This window comes from Oryctolagus cuniculus, chromosome 9, assembly GCF_964237555.1.
Source record: "Oryctolagus cuniculus chromosome 9, mOryCun1.1, whole genome shotgun sequence".
NCBI lineage: Eukaryota > Metazoa > Chordata > Mammalia > Lagomorpha > Leporidae > Oryctolagus > Oryctolagus cuniculus.
In genome coordinates this window covers 113,428,978-113,455,798 of record NC_091440.1, presented here as the reverse complement: position 1 = coordinate 113,455,798, position 26,821 = coordinate 113,428,978, and the positions used below count along the sequence as shown (strand labels likewise).

The window sequence follows — 26,821 nt, the reverse complement described above, 5'->3', positions numbered from 1 at the left end:
CTGCCATGGAAATGATCTTATCTTTAACTATATGAAAAATGCTGGGGGCCGGCACCGTGGCTCACTTGGTTAATCCTCCACCTGCGGCACCGGCATCCCATATGGGCGCCGGGTTCTAGTCCCAGTTGCTCCTCTTCCAGTCCAGCTCTCTGCTGTGGCCCGGGGAAGGCAGTGGAGGATGGCCCAAGTGCTTGGGCCCCTGCACCCGCATGGGAGACCAGGAGAAAGCACCTGGCTCCTGGCTTTGGATTGGCACAGACACCCAGTTTGCTCATTTTAATAGGGAGAACCCTACAATTCTTTTTATTTCTCAGGTTTTATAAAATATAATATAATAAAACTAAGCTACTGTCTAAATAACTTGTCACAAAGTTTTCTAGCACGATTTGGCTTACCTTAAAGTTTTATTTTCAGCGTTTAGTAAGAACTTGTAGAATGGTCATCATTTTTCTTTCTTTTTAACAGAAATTATGACCCAGTGAAAACACAACCCAAGAAATATGCCAAATCCAAGTACGACTTTGTAGCAAGGAACAACAGTGAGCTGTCGGTCCTAAAGGATGATATTTTAGAGGTAATAGCATTGTGCCCTTTTTATACTCTTAATAAAGTATATTTATTGGGTTCTTCTTTTGGTATCTACCTAAACCTTCCTCAAAGGACTACTGAGGTCAAGAAATTATTTTAGTGCATATCATGTCACTAAGGGTCCAGTGTACTGGAGACTATGTTTGCTTATCTGTCTTAAGAGGGGGTAGGGGTAGATTTCTTCTGGGTTTACATTCATTCCTCTTTCAGGCTTTCTTCAGAACTAGTTATCAGTTCATGCATAGATGCACTGTAATATATTAATAAGGGAAAATATTTCCTTCTTTTATCCTAGTATCTTTGCCGAGCTGTACTCAGCAGTGAGCTACTAGTGTTAGCAAGTCTACTGTGACAAATACCTTTCTTAGGTTATAACTGAGGGCTTACCTCTTTGAATACATAAGATGAATTAAGGCAAATTTTGTAAAGAAACATGGTATTTATACTTCTCCTTTTTGTTCCAAAATCACAGACGGTAGGACTTACTGAGAGTCATCTTAACACTCTGGAGTACAGTCTTCAGATCGTGCAGATGTACATTTGCGAGGGAATAAGGTCCTTAGTGATACCGTACCTGTTTTGTTTTAATAAATATAATTCTTCATGTGATTCCTGGGAATCATTCTGTCAGCATCATGTTGACACTGAGTCAACTCTCAGGGGTGAAAATTTTGGGGTGGGAGGTTGAAGTCTAGGATTAAAAATAACCCAACTTCCTTCATAGACTGATTTTTATATGGTAATTATGCCTCTGTTTCCTTGCACTGACAGATACTTGATGATAGGAAGCAGTGGTGGAAAGTTCGAAATGCAAGTGGAGACTCTGGATTTGTGCCAAATAACATTTTGGATATCGTGAGACCTCCAGAGTCTGGTTTAGGGCGTGCTGACCCGCCATATACGCACACCATACAGGTAATTGTGCTTTTCTTCTTCAGCAAAACTAATATTTACCCGTTTTTAAATATATCACTCTTAAACAGAATTTTAACTCTTTTGGTGTCATTATTTTGAGATTTTATAGGTTGCATATTATTTTGAGAGTACTTGGGTGGCAGTGATGAGAGGCACAGGGAAGAATTACACATGTATTTTCTCATTTACCTCTTTAGGAAATAGTTTAAAATGTGTGGCAATGGGTGACTATTTCTCTAAATGCTTTTCTTCTTTCCCTATAATATTTCTGATAACTGGAGAAATAGTGTTTCTGTCGTTTTTCCCAGAGCTCTCCCGTCCACCAGTGGTCTCTTGCAGAGGGTGACCCTGAGACAGTGGCAGGAGACTCCAGCAAGTCCCCAGCCTCTGCTGTCAGTGTCTTCAGTGTTCTGTCACAGAACAGCCTTGTGTCTGCACTCATCTGTCCTTACACCAACACACAAGCGTTGGTTCAGTTGGACGGTTCTGTAGCACCGTCTCCGCTTCTTGACTCTAAGATTATAATACCCTTAACAGTGTTGACTTGATCAGTCAGGCTCTCTCCTTGATCCTTGAATAGTCCTGGAGGCCCATGCCACATTTCCAGGATTTCAGTGACCCTGGTCGTCTCATTCACCCTAATATATGAATTCACTCGTTGTTAAACTCCTGGGGTTTTAGACCTGTGAGAAGCGCTCTGGAGTCTGATCTGCCAACTGAGACAGAATGAATAGACATTCCCATGGGCAGCCTCTAAACCTGGGTGACTTATTTTCCTGGATAGAATTCCTTTAGTGTTCAGAATCTTGAGAAGAAGATGGCAACTGACCCTGTATTGCTGCCCTGAATTTTGAGTAGAAGTTACACAGACTGTGCATTGGCATAGTTAATTTTATGCCAGGTCCAGGCTTAATAAAATAAAGATTGCCCATTTCTAGAACTGTGGTCCTCCTCCTGCTGCCTTGATGATTCATTTAAGAACTCTGCGTTCCTCCCGACATTGAAGATTAGGTCATGCATTTATCCATAGGGGCCTGGCCTCATTAGAATCCATGAATCAGACAAACATTTAAAATAAAAAATAAGGGCATAGTTTCTATATCTCAGTAATGGAAAGTGATTGAAATCCCAGAATTCTAGAAATTCTGTTTTCTGTTCTTGCATTCTGGCCTGAAGAGCATGTATGGTATGCATTTATTTTATGTTCATATTTGTCATTAGCTGTTGATGCCAAAGAAGGAGTTTGAATTATTCAAGGTATGATCTACACCATTCCGCATGGGTTTTTGAAGTGAACTTTCCAACTTAGTTTTTATTACCTTTTTCTTTCCTAAGTTCCAAACTTTTCTGAGGTTGAAATGTGGTAACCTGGCATAACATAGGTTTCTGTTTGGTTTGTGAATCCTGTTCTTTCTTTCCCATAGTGCTTTTGACCTTGTTCTTAAACATTGATCAATTATACACTTGAACCGTATGCCTTGACCAGGAGAGTATATGCCCTGTGAGCTGCATGAACTGTGTTTACTGTTGAACTCATGATGAGGTCTAAGATGCACTGTTCACAGAAGACATTCCTAATTCCTAATATGTGAGAAGAAACTAAGGGAATATATTTTATGTGTTTTAACAATTATCAGAGCCTGTCTTTCGGTGCATCTTGCAAGGAAGAAACAAACTCTAAAAAAGTAGTTAAGCTAGCATATAATATAAATTCTGTATTTTCTTCCATCTGAAATTTCCTTAGAAAAAGTTTTGTCTCTGACCTTTGAAACATTTTAATTCAAGAGTTTAATGTCTCTTAAATGTTCTGTTTACTGTTCTGTCATGTCTTTCTCTTCAATTCTGATTCCTGGTTTGAGCCATAAGTTGACTTTTTGGAAAATATTTCTGTTTAAAACTGAACCAAGATTATTAATACATGTCATCAGTATTGAGAGTACTTTTAGAAAGCTTAAGATCTACTACTATATTGTAGAGACTTTCATCTTAGATTTTTGTCAACTTTGGCACAACCAAGAATTTTTTCAAGTGCTAACAAGTTTCAAGAGTGTGTTTTGCTACTTTAAGTAAATAGAAACTTGTGGTCCTTGAAGGAGATTGCCTACTTTGGCTATTTCCTTTTAAACTTTTCCACACTATCTCACTGTCTTCTGAAAATTTCCAGATGCAACTTGAATGCAGTGATGCGTATAGAAATGTGTATCAAAGCTTTCTCTCTGTGTGTGTTTGTGTGTGTACACGCACTGTTTAGGTTGAAGCTCTCTTTTTAGAGGATATTAAAAACAATCTGCTTCTTAACACCTCCTGAAAATTTTGGGCTGAGCTCAACAAAACCAGCAAGATCTTGTAAAATTTTAATAAACAACTCAAAAATCTGCTATCTGGCACACATCCCACTCTGAAAAGATTTCTATTCTCAAGCATTTATAACATTTCTTAAATTAAAAAAAAGGGGGGGGATAGAGTAAGATGGAAAAGGAAACATGCTTAGAAATGTGTGCCACTCATTTTCATATCTCTGCAAGGGTTTTCATATCTCTGCAAGGGTGTCAGCAGAAACTTAGACCTAAAATGTCTAAAGAAAACTCCTGTGGCTTATTTCCAAATGACAATAAAGATCCACTGTCTTTATATAAGATTTCAGTGATCCTAATAACCTAAGCTTCTAAAATTTTGTGAGATTGAATGAAAAGATGAGTAAGACACAGAATTTTATTCATTCCACATTTATTTGCATGCAAACATCGTGTACTTGACAGAAAGCACAACGGAAAGCTAAATTCCAAACATGGCAGATCCTTTGGACAACCTTTCCTCCTGTTCTTGCTGGTTTGAGAGCAGGGACCGTGTCTCCCCTCCTCAGATGGCATATGTACACTTTTTTCTCCTTTTGTCTCTCCTATACAGTGATATCACAGTTTTGAAGAAATGTGAAGAGTTTATAGCAAAAAAAATTTTAGATTCTTGTCCTCCAGCAAAACACTTAAGCGTGCCTTACTGAAATGTGCTCTGTGCACACAGATAGCAATGACACTGCACTCCACAGGAGACCAGTGGTCCATGCTGATACTCTGCCAGGCATTGTTTAAGTAGCAGAGGATGGCCCAGGTGCTTGGGTCCTGCACCCGCATGGGAGACCAGGAGAAGCACCTGGCTTCTGGCTTTGGATCAGCGCAGCTGGCCGGCCGCAGCGGCCATTGGGGGGTGAACCAACGGAAAAAGAAGACCTTTCTCTCTCTCTCTCTCTCTCTCTCTCACTGTCCACTCTGTCAAAAAAAAAAAATATGTTTTTATTTAGTTCAAAGGTAAAATGTCAGAGAGAGTGAGCGAGAGAGACAGTGATTTTTCATCTGCTAGTTTATTCCCCAAATGCCTGCAACAGCCAGGACTGGAAGTCGGTCCTCATCTCCCAGGTGGTGACAGGGGCCCAGATACTTGGGCTGTCACCTGCTGCCTCCTAGGGGATTTAGTAGGAGCAGGCTGAGGCAGGTGTCTTGGCACAGTGTGTTAAGCTGCTGCTTGTGATACCAGCATCCCATATTGCGTGCCTGTTCAAATCCCAGCTGGTCCATTTACCATCCAATACTTTGCTAATGTGCTGGAGAAGGCAGCAGAAAAATGGCCCAAGAAATTGGTACTTGCTTCTGTGTTCGTGACCTGGTTGGAGTTCTTGGCTCCTGGCTTCAGCCTGGTCTAGCCCCTGATGTTGTAGCCATTTGGGGTGTAGGGTGTGAATCAATGGATGAAAGATCCTGATATCTCTCTCTCTCTCTCTCCCTCTCTTTCTTTCTTCATCTCTTCCTCCCTCTTTTTCTTTCACTGAATCTTAAATAAATATTTAAGATTAAAAAAAGAGGGAGCTTTTGCCGTGGCTCACTTGGTTAATCCTCTGCCTGCGGCACCGGCATCCCATATGGGTGCCGGTTCTAGTCCTGGCTGCGCCTCTTCCAGTCCAGCTCTCTGCTGTGGCCCGGGAGGGCAGTGGAGGATGGCCCAAGTGCTTGGGCCCCTGCACCCGCATGGGAGACCTGGAAGAAGCACCTGGCTCCTGGCTTCGGATCAGCGCAGCGCCAGTCATAGCGGCCATTAGGGGAGTGAACCAACGGAAGGAAGACCTTTCTCTCTGTCTCTCTCTCTCTCACTGTCTATAACTCTATCAAGTAAATTAAAAAAAAAAAAAATCCTTCCTCTGGATTTCAAAAAAAACTTTGCATCAAAATTTCTTTTTATAAAAGAAAAAGATTTAAAAAAGAGAGAGAAAACGCTAGAAGCTGAAACTGAAAGTATAGCTGACTCTAATCCAGGCATTTTGTTATGGGATGTGGGTATCCCAAGTGGCATCTTAACTGCTGCACCAAAGCCCACCCCCCAAATATTTTAAAATGCATATAGTTTGACTCTTAGTTTTATCTCCTACACTTCCTGCAAAGAAGTGTATATGAGGGACTTCAAAAAGTTCATGGAAATTTGAATTGAAAGATAAGATTGTTTTGGTAAAAACAAATTTAAATCCATGGATAGTATTTTTTTTTCCATAATAGGAATTTTCTAGGAACTTTTTGAAGACACTTCATATGTATGGATTTCAAAAAATTTTTGTCCCAATATAAACTTACATTTTAATTCCATTTTCTGCAAGCTTTTTGAGAGCTTGTATTTTGTCCTTGTATCACAGGATAGCCCTTGCCTATTGTTCACACTTTTTTTTTTTTTTCAGAGATTGTGTTTGATGGCAGGGACACTCATAGCTACACCAGCAGGGAATAGGTGTTGAATTGCCACCTAGCCTCCCAGAGAGTCCAGACTATTTAATATCCTCGCATTTGGAGTGATTTTTAACAGCTCTCTACAGGCAGCTGTTCCCACCTAATGTGTTTCCCCTATGGCTTCAGCAAAGTTTTAGAAATAAAAGAAATGGAGGCATTAAAGCATTTATCCAAGATGTGGAACACTGAAATAATTGAATGCAGCCACAGAGAAAAGGAAATAAATGCTCATGAGAGAGTATGGAAGATGACAAGTCTTTTGATAGAAGTCTGGAGCGTTCCAGGCTTTGTTGTATTTTAGTGGACAACAGATGGACACCCTGGAAGCTTTCTCTGACCCGGGACCTGCTTGCCACATTAAGTTTCCTGATAGATCTTTTGCCTCCACTCCAGGCATCTCACACTGTGACTGTGCATCTACTGCTGTTACCCTTTTGCCCATGTAGATTCTCCTGCTATGAGCTAGGAGCAGAACTCCTCTGCTGGCCTACTGTGCTTTCTGACATACCCAGTGTCCTGACTAAAGAAGTCTTCAGTCTGCTATTGATTGCATATATGTGCTTATGGTTATTGTAGATGTTCCTACTCTACCGAGATACAAATAATTAAGAAAGTCCAGTCTTTATAAATTCTCTCATCTTCTCCATTTTCTGCAAGAGATGTTGGAGTACTGTAGAAGAAGTAAGCCCAAGCTAGGTAGTGGTAGACAAGGATTCTAGTCCTAGTCCTGACACTAACTTCCTTTATGAAGTCATAAAGGAAGGATTTTATTTATCTGTGCTCCAGTTTGCTCAGCTGTGAAATAGAAGAATTCAGGTTATGTAATATCCATAATTCAGCCCAGATATAAAATTGTATTATTCTCTGTAGACATGTTTAAATAGCTCTAAATTAGAAGTTGAAATATTTTCTACAGTTGATTACTGAAGTACTAATGCTGTAAATGAGATATAAATGTTTTGCTTTTTAAGCTCCATCCAAACATTGGATACCACCATTGGTACCACCATTGGATACCAAAGAGTGAGACAATTTTACTAAGAAGGCCTTCAGGTTCTTCCTGCTAGGCCAACTTCCTGATAATATTTAGTTCTTTAGAAAAAAGTTTATAAATTAATCTTAGAAGACTCTGTTCATTAATTAAAGGCATGGTTTTTAAGTGTACAACATGGAATTGTAAGATACATACACAGTAAAGTAAAATAGTTAACTGTAGTGGCACAAATTAACATATGCATCATTTCACATAGTGACCTATTCCATACCCCAAGAGCAATTATAATCTACTCATTTAGCAAGAACCCTGAATACAATTACTGGTATTAACTGCAGTCCTCATGTTGTACATTACATCTTTTGATTTACTTCATGCTTGCTATTTTGCATCCTTTAACCTGTATCTTCTCATTTGTTTCTCACTACTCCAACCTTGGTAACCCCTTTTATATTCACTCTTTTTCTGTATTTGACCTTAACAATGATTGCTTTTCATTGTGCCTCATATATTGACATTTTTCCAGAAATGTCTTGTGATAATTTGGATAATACCTGCCCTAGACATACATACATATTTGTATATATACATATATATACAGTACATATACATATACACATATGTATGCATATATGTATATATACATATATGTATACACCCATGTATATACAGTGCATATATAGCATTATAATTATATATGTGTGTGTATATATGTATATATGTATACACATGTTCTCTATTTGGACTTCTTACAAGTTCGAAATAAAGCTACCTAAAAGCCACACCATGATGTATAATTCCTTTTTAAAATCAGCTATTAAACTGGAATTAGCTTTATATTTAATGAACTCTAATTTGCATTCTTTATAAAGTTTAAGAATGAGATGAACCTACATCTTAATTTTTTAAGCTAGTACTTTACTAGACAGTTAATACTGAAATACTCTCCACTGTTTTACTACAGTCTAATCGACATGATTATTTTTACATGGCTAGAGAGGAATTTTCGAAGTTATTTATATATTTAAAGGCTCCCTCACTGATTGATTTGTGGGCAGGTAATTTTACTGGCAGAAATTAATTTGCTCATGTGTTTGGGTATCTTGTGTGAATTCTAATTGACATTATCTTAATTCCATTGCCTGTGTTCATTTTCTCATTTGATGTGATTTGCTCCCTTCTCCTAATAGCAATTACTTGGTGAGCTGTCAGAGGTAACCTACATTCATTCTCATGGCACTTCTTTTTAATATAGTTTTTTGGATTCAGTCTCGAGACTTAACACCTTCCAAATGTTCCAGCTGTGCTAAGTTTTCACTGAAGAGTTCCAAAGAGACCAAACTCAGAGGGAAAATGTGCATTTCAGAGTAGGTTAAATTTTTCAGAATAGTTCAATTTTCATGGCTTTGTGGGCTTACTTGCATAATTTCCCCTCTCCAGCAGTGTCTTCCATGAATCAAGAGTTCTCTCAATAGCTTTCATTAATCCTTGGAAATACCCACTCAGCTTTAGCTCTTAAAGTCAGTCAGTCCCATTTAGTTATCAATAGGCAAGTGTATGTCCTATGAGTTCTACTAATTCTGACCTCCTTCAAAGAAATAATTTGTTGTTAACAGAACTTTATATTGATGGCAAATAACAGGCAAGACTTACGAAGTAATACACAATAAAAAATAGATCCATGTTAGATTGACCAACCGCCCTATTTTGCCCTCAAATGAAGTATTTATGGGACTTTCGGTGACAATTCCTGAGAAGAGCCCAGGCAGACTGGGAAGATTTGGTCAAAATTTCTTTTTATGGGTTTGGAGCTTCAGCCTCTTCAGTTCAAAAGAACAATTTTAGGATACAGTCCTGTTCTCCAAGACTTTCTGCAAGTTGAAGATACACAGATGTCATCATTTTTCTGCTGTTGACCAGAACCAGCCACAAGACAGAAATGGTCAAGAGTAAATGGTGGTAGGCTTTAGGTAAGAAGCTGTGGAGATAATGGCAAGGGACACTGAAAAGTGACTTTGTTTCCTCCACAACAAGAATTGCAAACCAGTGTCCACAGAAAGCCATCTCGACTACCATTTCAGAATGGTTTATAATGAGTTGAGGAGGGCACCTCCCCTTTTCCTGTCAGAGCTGAAAGCATCAGGCAAGAGGAAAATATGCAAGTAAATATAATTTATCGTGTAAGTCATAAACAATTTTATATTGGTTTTCTTTAATCAAATAGGTTTACTTTAAACCTATTTTGTAAAAACCTAGTATTCCGTGAAGTCATCCTGATAAAAGTGCACTTGGCAGCAGTGGCAGACAAGTAAAACGAGGCACAGGACATTTGGTGAGCTTGTCTTCCGGCTTGAGTGTGACAATAACACACAGTGTATTCGGTTTTCACGGTGTTACTTGATGGAAAGCAAAACACTAGCTGTGCTTGTCTTTATGAAAGCAGAAAATATGAATCATATCATGGAATGCAGAGATGATGGCATTTCTGTGTTTATGCTTTTAAAGCAACAATTTAAAGTCTGACACGCTTTGGAAACACCAGTGTGAGAATTCATTAACCCTTCATGAAATGGCATGCAAGGGAACATTGCATAGACACCATCAGATGACTTTGGTGTGTGCTGGGAATTATGTTTTGGTGATGTTTGCTGTATTTTGATTGCTTTAAATATTTTTATTGGCCCAAATATAGGAAGATCGTCTTGTGGGTGTCATATGATAACAATACCTTCTAATACATTATTGGATGGATTAGGAGCATTTCTAGGCTCTGAATGCCGAGGGGATTATCAGTCTGTGTTTCTGCCCCCACGTAACCTGTCAGACTCCACAACTTGCTCTGGGACTCTTCCCTGTCCCTCTCCTCTTCCCTCCTTGCCCTGTCCTCCGTGCCCTGGCCCTCCCCCAGCAGCACCACAAACAGCTCTTTCAGCTCCCTTCCATCCTTGCCCAACACCCTTCCTGCTGTCTCCACCCCACTGAAGGTGAGGGTGAGCAGTGACTTCTAGAAAGACAACAGAAGACCATGAGGGCTCCTTCTCATGCAGGTCTCCACAGGTAGTAATCATTTGCTGTGAAGACAACTGTGATGCAGGGTTTTTGAGTAATTTAATTAGAAAGTAAAAGAGATGGGGTATGTATTTGCTATGTTTTTGATCTCTGTAGAAATTTGGGAGGACTCAAAATCAGTATTACCTTATATTTGGGCCAATTTGGAGCTGAAAAGTATTGTTCTAATCAAAGGACCATATTACCAAAAGGTCTTTTTTTTGCATTTTATGTACTAATCCTAAAATTTAGGGTAACTAAAATTGTGCCAGTGCAATATCTAAACTTTACTTCAGTTCCAAGTCGTCACTCTGTATTTTGGTTCTGCAAAGAAAATGTTCCTTTTGAGAATTTGGAGCCTCTTACACTCTAGTTGTCTATTAAAATTATTTAGTTTAGGTTTAAACTTCGAACTGCTGTATTTCAATAAGGAATATACATAAATGCCATTTTGTAATAGCTTAATAATCATGATTTTAAAATTATTGGAAAATACTGTGTATTTTATCACATGTACCTGTTTAATACAAATCCCCATGTGCTTTGTTTCTAGTACATTTTGGGAAATGTGGGCATAAACATTTAATTAAATGACATTCCATTACCCAGCTATCCTATAGAAATCCCATATCAACACAAATTTTTTTACTTTTTTCATTGATGTGATATCTGAAAGGGCTGTGCCTTGAAAAAATCAATAGCATTTTTAAATTCTTTATTTTAAAGCATAGTCCCTTTTTAAAACTGAAACAGAGCCCCTTTGTTTAATGCATTACTTGAAAATAGCATAATTAAACATCTTTGAAATAACATGTTTTTAAATTAAGGAGTATAGTATTTACATGCAGACTTCTAGTACAATTTGAAATTAGAAATTATGATTAATCGTACATTATAATCTAATCAGAAATATTTTGACCTATGCTGGTCTCATGTGATTCCAAGTTTGAATTTAGTTTTCTCAGCATTTATAATTATATTTGGTACTGATGTAGCCAGTAGGATGTGCATGTGTGTGTGTGCACACAAATAAATGGCAACCAACAATGTCCTATCAAAGTCTGATTTTTTCTTAGTGTACGTTTATTTTTTCTAAAATTTCAAGTTCATTTTTTGTCTTTTTCTAGAAACAAAGGATGGAGTATGGTCCAAGAGCATCAGATACTCCCTCTGCACCCTCACCTCCTCCTGCGCCAGCTCCTATTGCTGTTCCCCTTCCACCTTCTGCTCCTGCACCTGCTCCTGTGTCGAAGGTCCCAGCCAGCATAACCCGGCAGAACAGCAGCTCCAGCGAGAGTGGCGGCAGTATTGTTCGAGACAGCCAGAGACACAAACAACTTCCAGTGGACCGTAAGTTTCCACAGGAGGCCAGGAAGTTTCCTCTGCAAATAAGAATTCTACTAACATACGTTTGTTTTTATTGATTCTACTGGTAGTAAATATAAATCATAGGCCTTATACTTGCACAGCATTTCATAGATTATAGAGATTTTCACTTTATTTCCATCATCCTCTAAGTAATTCTGAGAGGGAAGAAATCCTGTCCACTCTTTGACATATGTCTTTCCACTCATTTTCCAATACCTTGTGGTTGGATACAGATTCCAGAGTCAGGCCTGCTGGAATTTATATCGTGAAGCGTCACTTGCTGGCCCTGTGACCTTCAGCAATTTAATAGTTCTTTCTGTACGTGGGAGAAAACTGAAGCTGCATGCCTCACAGGATAAGTGAGATGATTTAATGTGATTATGCAGGTAAAGCCGGGGTGATTTTGATGTCTGACCCCTCAACGGGGGGACATTTGGTATGTTCTAGAGATAGTTTTAGATTGCCACGTGGGGACAGTGCTGCGAGATGTTTAGCAAAATCCCACTTCGAAGAACCCCTCACCACAACAGAATTCTTTGGATCAAAATATCAGTGGTGTGGACATTGAAAAGCCTTGATTGATCTTGACCAATGTGTGATACATTATTAAGTAGTCAGTATTCCCTGCTGTCATCATTGTCAGTGTCATCACTGTGGTCATCATAATCTTCCTACTTCTCTTCCTGATATCTGCTGTTCTCACATATAAACATAGTCATACCAGCGTCACCACCTGCCACTGCACTCAGATTTACCACCCCCCAAGTCAGATTCAGGCGATTAAGAAAGACTTCAACTTCATATTTAAATAAATTTAAATTTGATTTTTCACATGAGTTTCCTATAAAAACCATATTTTAAAAAAAAAACTAAAGAATATAATGGTTAATTTTGAGTATCTTTGTTACTGCTATAGAATAGAAGTGTAGATATTTTGAAAATTGAATGTAATTCTAAGATTATTTATTTATTTATTTTTGACAGGCAGATTTAGACAGTGAGAGAGAGAGAGAGAGAGAGACATAGAGAAAGGTCTTCCTTTCCATTGGTTCACCTCCCAAATGGCCACCACGGCCGGGGCGCTGCGCCGATCTGAAGCCAGGAGCCAGGCACTTCCTCCTGGTCTCCCATGCCGGTGCAGGGCCCAAGCACTTGGGCCATCCTCCACTGCCTTCTCGAGCCACAGCAGAGAGCTGGACTGGAAGAGGAGCAACCGGGACAGAATCCGGTGCCACAACCGAAACTAGAACCTGGGGTGCCGGTGCTGCACGTGGAGGATTAGCCAAGTGAACCACGGCACCGGCGATATTTTTTTTTAAGATTTATTTGTTTATTTGAAAGTCAGATTTACACAGAGAGGAGAGACAGAGAGAAAGAGAAGTCCTCCATCTGCTGGTTCCTCCCAATTGGCCGCAACTACCAGAGCTGCGCCAATCTGAAGCCTGGAGCCAGGAGCCTGTTCAGGGTCTCCCACGTGGGTGCAGGGGCCCAAGTACTTGGGCCATCTTCCACTGCTTTCCCAGGCTATAGCAGAGAGCTGGATCGGAAGTGGAGCAGCCAGGTCTTGAACTGGCACCCATATGGGATGCAGGCATTGCAGGAGGTAGCCTCCTAAGATAATTTTTAACTTGTTTTACATTGTATTATGGAATGTCTATTAAGTATAATCTCCAATTTATGTTTTAAAGTATTGTAAAATTACTTTGCTGTATGTATTAGAATTTTTATTTATTTTCATATTTATTTGAAATGCAAAGAGACAGAGAGATAGAGATCAACACACAGCAAAGATTCACTACCAAATGCTTGCATCTCCCACAAAAGTAGCAGGGACTCTCTCAAGTCCTTGAACCATCACCTGCTGCCTCTCATGGTACACATTAATGAGAAGCTAGAATTAGAAGCAGAGCTGGGACTCAAACCCAGGCACTCTGATATGCGATGTTATTTTTTTTAATTATTTGTTTGAAATACAGTGAAAAAGAGAGGAAAGGACAGAGAGGGAGATATTCCGTCCACTGTTTATACTCCCCAAGTGCCCACAACAACAGGGGCTGGGCCAGGCTGAGGCCAGGAGCCAGGAACTACATTTGGGTCTCACATGTGTGTGGAAGGAAGCCAAGTATTTGGGCTTTCATCTGTCACCTCTCAGGCACCTTAGGAGGAAACTGGATCCTAAGCAGATACAGGGCTTGACCCCTATGCACTCCGATTTGGGATCTTGGCATCCCAAGTGTTGATGTAACCTGCTGTGCCACAACACCTGTCCCTGTCTCTATTTGATATACAAAAACGCTTTGAAAACTAGAGCCAGGAAGATTTTTCAAATTTCCTTAATATGGCAGAAATATAAGAAGGGTATAAGCGTGTGTGTTTAATGGATATCCTGTCATTCTGTGACTATGTGTGTCTCCTAGGGTTCTGCATTCTTTCAATATTTAAATGAATTTTTATTATATATGATCATTTCATTTCCATTTCTTTCAGTGCTATCTATATTGTTGGAAAAGGAATGAACCCACATTAGTCTTCAGACCAAATCTCATTTCTGACTTCCAGACACATGTGTTGTACAATTAACCTTAAATCTGAGATTAGATGTCCAAGATTCATGTTCAAAACTAATTTTTAAAAATTATTTCTTTGAGAGACAAACAGCTGAGAATGGGTCAGCCCAAAGCCAAGGACTAGGAGCTCAATTCTAGTCTCCTACGAGTGACAGGAACACAAATACTTCATCACTGCTTCTACCCAGGGTCTGTATTAGAAGGAAACTGGAGTCAGGATCTGGAGCTGAGAACCATATCTGTGTACTCTGATGTGGGATGTGGGTATGTTAACCACCAGGTTAAATGCCTGCTCCCTAAAACTAAATTATTGAATCTTTGACTCCCATTTTCATCCTACTGTTTTTCTTAGCTTAGTAGATTATAGTTATATCTCTCCAGTTGTAGTCATTCTTGATAAATTAAAAAGTTAAAAAAAAAAAACAAAGGTACTTGTATAACTGTTACTATTCAGCTGGTCTGGAAATTCTGGTTAAATACAATAAGCTCAAGCCTGGCTATATACATTAATTTCTCCCCCAATTAAAGTAACTTTTGTATCCATACCTTGACTTTGTCATAAAACAAAAAATGAAGTCTTGGAAAAGCAGTTGACTCTTGTGTGGCCAAAACAGCTGTGTGTGGGGTGTGTGTGTGTGTGTGTGTGTGTGTCTAACTATAGGATACAAACAATTTTTTTTTCTAAAGATTTATTTATTTGCTAGAAAGGCAGAGTTACAGAGAGGCAGAGGCAGAGAGAGAGAGAGAAAGAGAGAGGTCTTCCATACGCTGGTTCACTCTACAGATGGAAACAGTGGCCAGAGCTGCGCCGATCCAAAGCCAGGAGCCAGGAGCTTCTTCCTGGTCTCCCATGTGGGTGCAGGGGCCCAAGGACCTGGGCCATCTTCTGCTTTCCCAGGCTATAGCAGAGAGCTGGATTGGAAGTGGAGCAGCTGGGCCTCGAACCAGCTCCCATATGGGATGCCGGCACTGCAGACAGTGGCTTTACCCACAGTACCACAGAACCAGACCCCAAACAAATTTTTTAATGTGTGTTTTTATAAATATGCTTTTTTCCCCAAAGACACAAAAGACATAGTTTTAAGATGAGAAAGTTCTATAAATATTTTTATTTATTTCCCTAAGGAAAATTGTACTTAGTAATGACCATTCCTTTCGTCTTTCTTCCCACGAGTTTCTGCCATCCCCCTTCCTTCGACGTGTCAGCACGATGATCCCTGACACTGTGCTGCCCCTGCTGCAGGCCTGGGAGCAGAGGTCATGGGCATCTGGTCCTCATTTGGAACAGTGTGTGGGTTGGGACAGTGTGTTCTTTGTCCCGTTCTGAGAAACCAAGAATAACCAAGTGGGAAAGTCATAGCTTAAATACTTATAAAAAGATAGAGGACTCTCCTGATAATTGTGACTCATCATTTGCAAGTCTCTTTTTTCTTAGGCGAAGGGCTCATTGGTATATAAAAACAGTAGCATCTCTCCAAAAATTAACATATATATTTGTTTTCTTAAAATAATAAAACTAGTTACTTAATATAAAGTTCCTTCTTAGGCTATCTCAAAAGTATAGTTTTACATTCAATAGATTTTTTTAATTAAAAAGATGCTTTTCATAGCTGCTTCTGCAACATGTTTTTGGGGAACAGGTTTTTTTTTCTAAATAACCATTATGGTTTCTCATCAGGCTTAGAACCAGATAGGCATGTTTAAGTGTATATTTATTGATGGCCAGATCACTCTCAAAAATAAACCTATTCATGCTACCTATTCTCTCCTTACTACCTAAACTTAATCTAAAAATAAAATAGAAGGAACTAGGAAGTGAGTACTGATCGAAATATTATCAAATAACCATGAACACGGTAGGGAGGGAGAGGATGCTGTTTCTGAAATGTAGCAGGTGTCAAGAGCGACACACCTGCTGCTAACAGGGAAGCCTATTCAAAACGCTGCCTGCTGCCTGGAGCCCTCGTCATGCCAGGCATTCCAATCCCTTTATTGCAGGATCCAAACCTCCTCCTATCACTTTTGAAGATACCAAGTTGCTTTGCATTTCTCCGGTTTCCTTTGAAATGCTAGTCCTTTGATTGCAACCTAAACTGTTGTAATCAGAAGTGCTATTTTAGAAAAGTATAAAGTTAGTCTGATTTGCTGTTGTGTGATAGAGCATTGAAAGTAGACACCAAAAGCCAGGAGCACTTTGGAAGGAGGTTTGTAGTCCAGAAAAGATTGTGCTGAGGACTAGTAATGCCCACTGTTGTGGCTTAGTCAGTGGGTGAGAAAATAGATCATTTATGCTGATGCTTTCTCTTGTTTACTCCTCTGAGATGTACTTATGTGCTGTATGGTGCCATCATGTCATAATTTTTTAATGTAGTTTTTAAAAATAATGTAGTGGTTCGTTAACTAATGAAATGCATGTAATGTATTACTTAAATGTAACAGTCTGTGGTGGTCTCCCACCTTCCTCTTAATTTCTTCAAAAGGTTGCGTAAATACATGAGGCATTTAAAAAAATTAGAACACTGATTATTTCACACTTTCAATTACTTCCCAAGGCCACTAAATGCTTGTAAAGCACTTTATTAAAATAAAAAAAGGAAAGAAAAAAATCATAGAACACTGTCACAGAAAGCTCCCTTAAGTGGCCTGGTCATGCTTGCTGTAAGTTCGTTGGCTTAATAAATCAGTCCTTCTTTCCTAATTCTTAAAAGTTACATGCCAAATAATTTTTTTTTTATTTGACAGATAGAGTTAGACAGAGAAAGAGACAGAGAGAAAGGTCTTCCTTTTGCTGGTTCACCCCCCAAATGGCTGCTTCGGCTGGAACTACATCGATCCGAAGCCAGGAGCCAGGTGCTTCCTCCTGGTCTCCCATGCGAGTGCAGGGGCCCAAGCACTAGGGCCATCCTCCACTGCCCTTCCCAGGCCACAGCAGAGAGCTGGACTGGAAGAGGAGCAGCAGGGACAGAATCCGGCAGTGCCGTAGGCGGTGAATTAACCAAGTGAGCCATGGCGCCGACCCCAAAAGTTACATGCCAAATAATTTAGCATACCTATATATTCACACATTTTTAATTTTATTTATTTATGGGAAAGGCAGAAATATAGAAATAGATCTTCAATTTGCTGGTTTCCTCCCCAATTGTCCACAACAACCAGAGCTAGGCCACCAGAAGCTGTGAACTGAGAACGCATTCCTGTGTGCCATGTGGGTGGCAGAAACCCAGCTACTTGAGCCATGATCTGCTGCCTTCCAGAAGCTGCAGTGATAGGAAGCTGGAATCAGGAGCAAAGCCAGGACTTGAACTCAAGCTTAACCTCTGCACCAAACACCTGTCCAATATACACATATTTTAAAAATATACACACAAAAGTATTATTCTTCTCCCATACTTTGACTTCTTTTCCATTTTTCTCATAACTATATGTTCATATATACAGTTTTCCCATCAGCATAAAATGAGAAGGCTGGTGAGCAAGTTCATCAAGGATGATGTTGGTGACTTTGAGATACAGCCTTAAGCTGAAAGTCAAATGATACAGTGCCAGCTGGATTCTAATCATTAACAATGTGACTTGGGCAGCTCATTTTCCTTTGGCCTCCATTTTGTTATCTGGTTATTTAAGGGGTTGGTTTGTGATGATGTTGATATTCGAGGTCTCTCTCAGTGAAAAGTCAGAAGATTGCCTCATGCATTCTTGTATTTAAGTAGTATTAATTGAGTGACTGTGCTGTTCTAGGTCCCAAGGACATAGAAGCAAACCAAACAGGAAATCTCTTTTTATTTTTAGGCTTATATTTTAATGGAAAGAGATATAAAATCAGGCAACTGGGTTGACAGAATTTTAGAAGGTGGGAAGAGGTTTGGAGACTGATAAAGCTGTGGGAACAGAGTGCTGTTGGGGAGAGAGTTGTGGTTTTATATAGGCCAAGGGAAACCTAGAGGAGGAGAGGACTGAGTCATGTGGGTGTGTGGGGGAAGCAGTCCAGGTAAAGGGGACTAGAACAGCCCTTAAATATGGGCAGCACCATGGAACCACTGTCAGCAGGTGTAGAGACGGTCCAGGCACTGGGGAGGAGGAAGTCACAAGGACTCATACGAAGAAGAATCTGGATCATGTGGGAATGTTTTGAGCACAAGAGTTGCAATGTCTGACTTCTATTTTAAAAGGATCATTTTATCTGTAATGTTGATGAATAGAAAGGGATGTGTGTGGGGGTGGGGGTTGTAGGAGTGGGATCAGATAGACCTGTTAATAGGCTGGTGACTCAGATCAAGCTGGAGAGAAAAAAAAAAAAAAAATAGTGGGGCCAGTGCCGTGGCTCACTTGGTTGGTCCTCCGCCTGCAGCACTGGCATCCCATATGGGCCCTGGGTTCTAGTCGCAGTTGCTCCTCTTCCAGTCCAGCTCTCTGCTGTGGCCCGGGGAAGGCAGTGGAGGATGGCCCAAGTGCTTGGGCACCTGCACCCACGTCAGAGACCCGGAAGAAATACCTGGCTCCTGGCTTCAGATCAGCATAGCTCCGGCAGTAGTGGCCATTTGGGGGGTGAACCAGCAAAAGGAAGACCTTTCTCTCTGTCTCTCTCACTGTCTCACTCTGGCAAATAATTTTTTTTTTAATCTACTTAAAAAAAATGAAGTACTTGGATTTGGAAACATTTTGATGGTAGAGCAAACAGAATTGGCTGATGGATCACATGTGGTATAAGGCAAAGGGGATTCAAATGTAGCTCCATGGTATTTTTTTTTTTAAGATTTATTTTATTTGAAAGGCAGAATGACAAAGTATTAAAGATACACAGAGATAATGCATTCCTGATTCTGTCCCCAAATACACACAGCAGCCAGGCTAAAGCCAAGAGCCAAAACCTCCATCCAGGTCTCCCACATGGGTATCAGGGCCAGGCTCATTAGCAGCAAGTCAGATCGGAATGACAACTAGGTCTCAAACCAGCACTCCAGTATGGGATGTGGATGTCCCAAGCGTTGGATTAATTTGCTCACTGTGCCACAACTGCCCCAGTTCCATGGCTTTTTCCTAGAGGAACTGGAGGAATAGATTGCAATTAGCTGAGTTGGGAAGTATAAAAGTTTCATAAAAGCAAGCTTTGGGAAGAAGATCAGGCATTCAGGCTTAGACATGTTGTATTTGAAATTTGTTAGAGATATTTAATAGATACTCAGATGACTATCTCAAGTAGACAGCATAAATGAATGTAGAGTTCTGAGTAATAGCCAGGACTAGAGAAATAATTGGCCCTGAGCATAGTCACAATGGTCATTTGTGGAATGAGTGTAGGCAGAGAGGATGCCCAAGGATTGTGCCCTGGAGCAATTCAACATGACTTAGTTGGAGAGATAATAAGATCCAGACAGTAATACTGACAAGGAGTGGACAGTGAGACAGGAGTAATATGAGAGGGTGGTGTTCTGGAGATCATAAGTGTTTTGAGGAGGAGTCACCTGCTGTATGTATCACTGACAGGTTTAATGAGATAATGGCTGGGAAGGAATTGACCTAGAGTTTGGAAAGATAGAGTTGGAGAGGTGGGGGCAAAACCAATGAATTAAATTGCCATGAATTTAAAAGAAAATAAGAGCCCAAAGAAAGACATGAGTAAATGGTGAAGATTAGAGCAGAAATAAACAGAATACAGAAAAAAAAGAGAAAATAAGAGAATGAAGATTGCAGTCAACTTCTATATTTTCATTGACTTTCACTCGAGAGAACAGAGAAATGTACAGTAACTGGGAGGGGATATGGTAAGAAAGTACTTTTTAAAAGGGGGAGAAATCAGAAAATAACAGGTTTGAATGCTGATGAAATGATCAAGTAAAGGGAGACAATTGATAACAGGATAAGTAGGGGAGAAATCTCCTTAAAGTGTTGGAATAGATGGAAAACTTGGGATCTAATATATACATAGGATTGGCTTTGGGAGCATGGAAACAGTTCATCTACAATGTAATGGGAAGGAGGGCAGAGTATACAGGGGAAGTGCTGGTAGCAAGCAGAAAACCTCTAGGGAAACTTGCAGAAGCTCTTTTCTAACTTCTTTTATTATTATTATTCAGAAATCAACAAGTGAGGTCATCAGTTCAGGGTGAAGATTTGGGGATAAGGTGAGAAGTTTGCATAAAAAATAGAAAATATTAAATACTTGACCAAGGTAGTTGACACTCATGTGGTGCAGGGCAGGGTTCCTCTGCCTGGGCTTTCTGGACATTTGAGTTTGGATTAGTCTCTGCAGTAGGAGGCTGAGAACTGCCTGTGCATTGTGGATTGTTGTGTGCATCCCAGGCCTGCCCTTACTGCATGACAACAGCAGCCTTCCCCCTTGTCATCTTTTAGTTGTGACAACCAAAAGCATCTCCAGTCATTGCCAGATGTCTCCTGGGATCAAAATTGTCCCTAGTTGAGGACCACTTGAACAGCAAATGTACTATGATTATCCTGGAACATTAACAACCTAGTTGAGGTTCAAAATCATGAATTTCACATGACAGCATCCAGTCAACGTTAGTGTATTCTATTCAGCAGTGCAGTGCAGGCACAGAAACAGCTAAGTTCTTCTTAAGGGTTGGGTTAAATGAGTTGCCAAATGAGTACATGAAGAGAGAAAAGAGTGAACGAGTTATTTTAATCATTGATCATAGAATTCATACGGGTGTGGATAAAAGCAAAGATGGGTGGTAGAAATATTATATTATAAATCCTGTTTGGGGGAAAAGGATTATTGGGATTGAGATTCCGTGGAGAGGGATTGTAATGTTAATGATTTCAAAAAATGCCCTCTTCTCTGGTGGTGTCTAGGAAGGAAGTCTCAGATGGAGGAAGTGCAGGACGAGCTCATCCACAGGCTGACCATTGGTCGGAGTGCTGCTCAGAAGAAGTTCCACGTGCCACGGCAGAACGTGCCAGTTGTCAACATCACCTATGACTCCACACCCGAGGATGTGAAGACATGGCTGCAGTCCAAGGGATTCAACCCTGTGTAAGCCTTCCTTTGCAGTTTTGTGTGTAAAACATATATTGTTTGCAATTTGGTCACTTATATGTTACAGACCACTCTTAAAAAATCTTAGAGTCCAGACTGCATTCTTTGTTCCACGTTCAGGATACAACTGTGGCTATTCGTAGCAAAAAAAAAAAAAAAAAAAAAAAAGGAAGAACCAGAAATAAGTGTCGTTTGATGCCACCCGTTTTCTAGTTGGTAGTACCTATTCATCCTTGGTCCCTTCAGCAGGTTATCAGTATTATGGTTTTAGTTGGTTTCCCCAGACTATGTAGGACATAAGGCATAGGCTTTTTTCCTGCTGCAGGCAAATAGCAAATAGAAGATTTTACCTATCTTCAGTTATCTTTTTAAAAATTGTATTTGAGGGGCCTGTGTTGTGGCGCAGCTGATGCCTGCAGTGTTGGCATCCCATTTGAGTACCAATTCGAGTCTTAGCTGCTCCACTTCTAACCCTCCTCCCTGCTAATGCACCTGGGATAGCAGCAGAAGATGGCCCAAGAACTTGGGTCCCTGCACCAACATGGGAGACCCAGATGGAGTTCTAGGCTCCTTGCTTCAGTTTGGCCCAGGCCTGGTCATTGTGGCCATTTGGAGAGTTAAATCAGATAACAGTTCTTTCTTTCTCTTTGTCTCTCTGTCTCTCTCTCTCTCTCTCTCTCTTTCTTCCATGTCTTCTTTTCCCTCCTCCCTCCCTCCCTCCTTATCTCTCTCTGTATGTAACTACCTTTCAAGTAAATGAGCCTTCTAAAAATTATATTTGAGAGGCAGAAAAATGGAGAGAAGGTGAGATAGCTCTCATTGACTAGTGCACACTTTAAATGCCTGAAATGGCCTCCCAAGAGCCAAGAACTAGATCCAGATCTCCCACATGGGTGGTAGGAACCCAACCACTTGGGCTAAACATAACTGCTGCCTCCCAGGATTGGCATTAGCAGGAAGGCTGAATCAGGAGCTAAAGTCTAAATTGAACCCAGGCATTCAGATGTAGGATGTGAGCATCTCAGCCACCATCTTAACCACAAGGTCAAATGCCCATCCCCAGTTATAAGCTTAATAAAGCTTTTCCTTTAGTAAACTCACGATAAAGCTTCTGTTTATCTGTAATCTAAAAGTCTATGCATATCTTATGTATATTTATTACAATGAACTACTTGAATAATACATATTCAGTGGACCTTAACATACTGTAAACTCGCTAGCATGGTTGAAAAATGAAGTATAATGGTTAGTCAGTTGCCAGGTTACTAAAGCGTTACCTATTCCTTCCATCTATGAAACAACAGATTTCAAGGAAACAATATAAACAGTAATGGTACTACACAGAATTGTTCTTTTTTGTTGCTTCCTAGTCACCAGCAGAGTCCCTGTCATGGCACTGAGTAAGCATGTGGTGCTACTCAGAATTCAGTGTACTGAGCACTTGGGAAGGCGGGGTTACTGGTGGAAGCAGAAGTTTTCTCGAGAAAGTATTTTTAATGTTGTTCATTTCTTTCTTTGTTTTTTTTTTTTTTTTTTTTTCAGGACTGTCAACAGTCTTGGAGTATTAAATGGTGCGCAGCTTTTCTCTCTCAATAAAGATGAGCTGAGGACAGTCTGTCCTGAAGGGGCCAGAGTCTTCAGCCAAATCACTGTACAAAAAGCCGCATTAGAGGTATGACTTGTCAGCCCAGCAGGATGGCTTCTAGCATTAGTGTGCACTGTAAATTGGAAGTTCTGGAAATAACTGTTCCTGTCCATAGTGGCCAGTCTCCCTTTCTTACAGAGCTGTATTAAATCTGACACAGCTTGTGTAAATTCATCATTTGGCCATCAGTGACCATTTGCAGGGAAATGAATTTATAAATGCTCACTTAACACGAAGTTTGAGCATACACTTTTGGACATTTAGTGAAGAGAAATGTCCTCATTTTATGTGCATTAACTACTTCTATAGGAATTTCAATTTTGACACAATAATAGTAATTAACTTCTGAGTGAGTAAAGCTCTTAAGAGTCTGGAAGATTGTTCTTAATATTTTATTGGTAGATTCTAATAGGGTATAGCTTATGAAGTCTTTTTTTTTTTTTTTTTTTTACTATTTTACTTCTTATTTATATAGAGGGAACAAATTTCACGTATTTCATATATACAGTTTTAAGAGCATGATAGCCGGCGCCGCGGCTCACTAGGCTAATCCTCTGCCTTGCGGCGCCGGCACACCGGGTTCTAGTCCCAGTTGGGGCGCCGGATTCTGTCCCGGTTGCCCCTCTTCCAGGCCAGCCCTCTGCTGTGGCCAGGGAGTGCAGTGGAGGATGGCCCAGGTGCTTGGGCCCTGCACCCCATGGGAGACCAGGAAAAGCACCTGGCTCCTGGCTCCTGCCATCGGATCAGTGCGGTGCGCCGGCCGCAGCGCGCCGGCCGCGGCGGCCATTGGAGGGTGAACCAACGGCAAAGGAAGACCTTTCTCTCTGTCTCTCTCTCTCACTGTCCACTCTGCCTGTCAAAAAAAAATAAAATAAAAAAAAAAAAAAGAGCATGATAATACTTTTTACCCTACCCTCTTTCCATCCTTCCCTTCCCCACTCACTCCCACCCTCCTCCTCCTCCTTTTCTTATTTTTCTTTTAATATTTACAAAGACATATTTTCAATTTACCTCATAATCATAAGTTTAACCCTCCACTTAAATAAAGAATTCAACAAGTAGTAAGTAGAAAAACCACTGTTTCCTAAGAGTGTAGACAAAAGCTACAAACTATAATCAAATCTCAAAGTGTCAGTTCTGCTCACTGACTGTATTGGGAATGGAAATATCAGGTAGAGATCACTGAAAATAGAGATCCCTAAAGTATAATTATTGCCTTATAGTTTTCTGTATGAACGCAGGGGAATAAATGCTTCTCTTGGTGATATATTTAAGCTGCCTGTGTCCTGCTCTTCTTAAAGCAGGCTATGTAAGAGTAGTAGCTTCCATGTGTCACCTCTGACAGTTCTTAATGGTTTCATGAAAATTATACCTGGACTCAGATGAAAGGATAAAGGCTTTGGGCATGAAATTAACACACAATTATCTCCAGCCAGGTATATTATATAGATTCATTAGTTAGGTAACTCAGAGTAAAATAGCTTTATGCATATAACCCTTATAACCATTCTCAATCCAGAAAAACTGTATTTCCCTTAGATGTTTTCCCTACCACACTAATCTTGGGTATTGTGTATTAGGGTTTGATGTGACTGCTTTCTATGTGTTGGTTATGAATAAGGATTCTAACTTGCATCAAGCAGTTTTGTTCCCTTTATACACTCTGATTTTACTGAGAGCGTGTAAACTATTTTTGAAGGATACGTTTAAAAAACTTCCTTATTCTTAAAAGTTGCAGGTTCCGAGTTCCTTCATGGAGGAGTGACCAGAATTGGTCATTTTCCCTCCCCCACCCACTTCATCTGGCCCTCTTGCTGCCTCTTTTCCAGATGGGAGTTGAGGCAGAGGTTGACTCCCTGAGGCTCTTCATGTGCCTCAGCCCTCCCCCTCTAGTGAGCAGGAATGACCTTTCATATTCCTCACCTGGGCAGCCAGAGCAGTCTGATGATGAGAGTAGGAGGAGGAGAAGGGGCCCCAAGGATGTAGGTAGGCCTGGGAAAGTCAGAGGGTCCTAAATGCCTCCTTGGAACCAAGGGACCCTTGCTGTATTCTGAACCCCCTCAATTAAAATCCGCAGACAGACCAGGATCTTGCTTAACTGGAGAAAAGGTTCTTGGGCAATGTACCATGCTGTTGTGCTTAATGTGCATGTATCTTCTTTCTCCCGGGGAACCCAGAGCCTTCCACAGGTATGACTGATTTGTCTGTAGCTTGTTCAAGTGGGAGGCACAGTGATTGAATAAAATTAACAGGCACTAATGTGACACGTTAGTGAAGCCCCAAATGCCACTTATCTGAAAGGCAGCCTTTGGTTTTCCTAGAGATACTAGAAAACACCTCAAAGGGCTTGGACACTGAACCTTTCATTACACGTCCTGCAGCCATCGCAAACCAGTAACCATCTCGTCTGCACCATGTTTTATTTCTCAGGATAGCAATGGCAGCTCTGAATTGCAAGAAATCATGCGAAGACGACAGGAAAAAATCAGTGCCGCTGCTAGTGACTCAGGAGTGGAATCTTTTGATGAGGGAAGCAGCCACTAATTTGTGTGTGTGTATGTGTTTGTTTTTAAATTCCATAATCTTGACATTATTCCAATATGCTTTGTTTTAAGAAGCCTTGAAGGGAATGTCAGATTTGTTTTTTTTCTTGGCCTACTTAATTTATCGCCAGAAAAAAAAGCAATGCAAACCTGAGTAAGCAGAGGACTTGTTTGTGGGACCATTATTTTTATTAAGACTGAAAAATCTTAAACTGAATTTTTGGCCCTCAGGAAATACTTTTCCTGCTTGACCACAGTGGATCTTTGTTAGGTTATTTAATCCACATTTCAGAGTATACACAGGAATTTTTTGACAGTGGCAACTGAATTCACTGCAACAAAGCAAAGATGTTGTCAATGATTTGAAATCTAAGCAATTGCAGTTTTGCTTGTGAATGTGAAGTCTGTGCTCATTATATGAGCCCCTGCTTACTTAGGTCTCTGACATACTCAATGACAGACTGTTTAGGTTTATTTAAAGTTCTTAATGCCAACAGTTAAAAAAAATTGAAACATTTGAATAAACTGTAAAGTACAGCCAAGCCTTGCACTGCAAATGTAAAGCTATGGAACATTCTAGAGACATTTTATTTATCACAGCTCTATTGATCACAACTCCTTGCATAGTTTGTGTAATGGTTTAGTTTATGTTCTGCTTGTGATGTGATACTGTGTTCCTATATGTGAGAAAGCACAAGTCAGAAAGAGGTCATATACAATCAAAATCTATCGAAGGAAAGAGCCTGCATTTGTATGTGTTACAGTATTTTGCTTAATGGAGGCCTCTGTTCTGAATATTGATAGAAGTAATTGAAAGGAAATTGGGGCCATTTATTGTGTTTTTCTGTGTCAAGTCTTTTTGGTAATAAGAAACACTTAATTTACAAATATTTTAATCTAGTGGAAGATTCTAGATAGAAGAAAGAGAAAGACCTAACCTTCAACAAATGTTATTTTTGGAAACACAATTTTTGTCATTAAATGTTATATTGTTTCACATATATAAAACAGATGTTATGTAAGAATGTTGTATATTTTAACATAAATCCATCTAGAAAGATGATCTAGATTCATTAATTTTCATAGTGCCTTTTCACATGAGTCAGGTGGAAAGTCTGCAATAAACAGTATTTGCTGTATGTTAATAAATGGCTTCTGTTTCATTAACAAAGGGGATCTTTGCTGTGTAGACTGGAGTTTAGTACTGAATGGAATGCATTGGAAAATGTAAAAATCTACATTTTTTTTTCTAATGAGGTTCTGCTAATTTCTGAGTAGGTAAAATTGCTATGGAACACTTTCTCCAATTGTTTATTTTCTTTCCACCGTGTTTATTTCAACAACTTTTCTTTCAACCACCTAGTAACAGTTGGTAATAGTAGTGAGAATT

General features: G+C 40.0%; 1 protein-coding gene across 5 annotated transcripts in view; it reads left to right on the top strand.

Moving 5' to 3' along the window:
* Positions 1-26,580, top strand: part of EPS8 (EGFR pathway substrate 8, signaling adaptor) — a 188,324-nt gene extending 161,744 nt beyond the window's left edge. For all 5 annotated transcript variants that reach the window (XM_070049441.1, XM_070049440.1, XM_002712632.5 and 2 more), the window contains 6 exons: positions 466-574; positions 1,360-1,503; positions 11,439-11,661; positions 21,060-21,240; positions 22,786-22,915; positions 25,319-26,580. In XM_070049441.1, coding sequence (XP_069905542.1) covers positions 466-574; positions 1,360-1,503; positions 11,439-11,661; positions 21,060-21,240; positions 22,786-22,915; positions 25,319-25,432 — 901 coding nt within the window. In that variant the 3' untranslated portion in view covers positions 25,433-26,580. The remainder of the gene's footprint in view (positions 1-465; positions 575-1,359; positions 1,504-11,438; positions 11,662-21,059; positions 21,241-22,785; positions 22,916-25,318) is intronic.
* Positions 26,581-26,821: the final 241 nt, after the last annotated feature.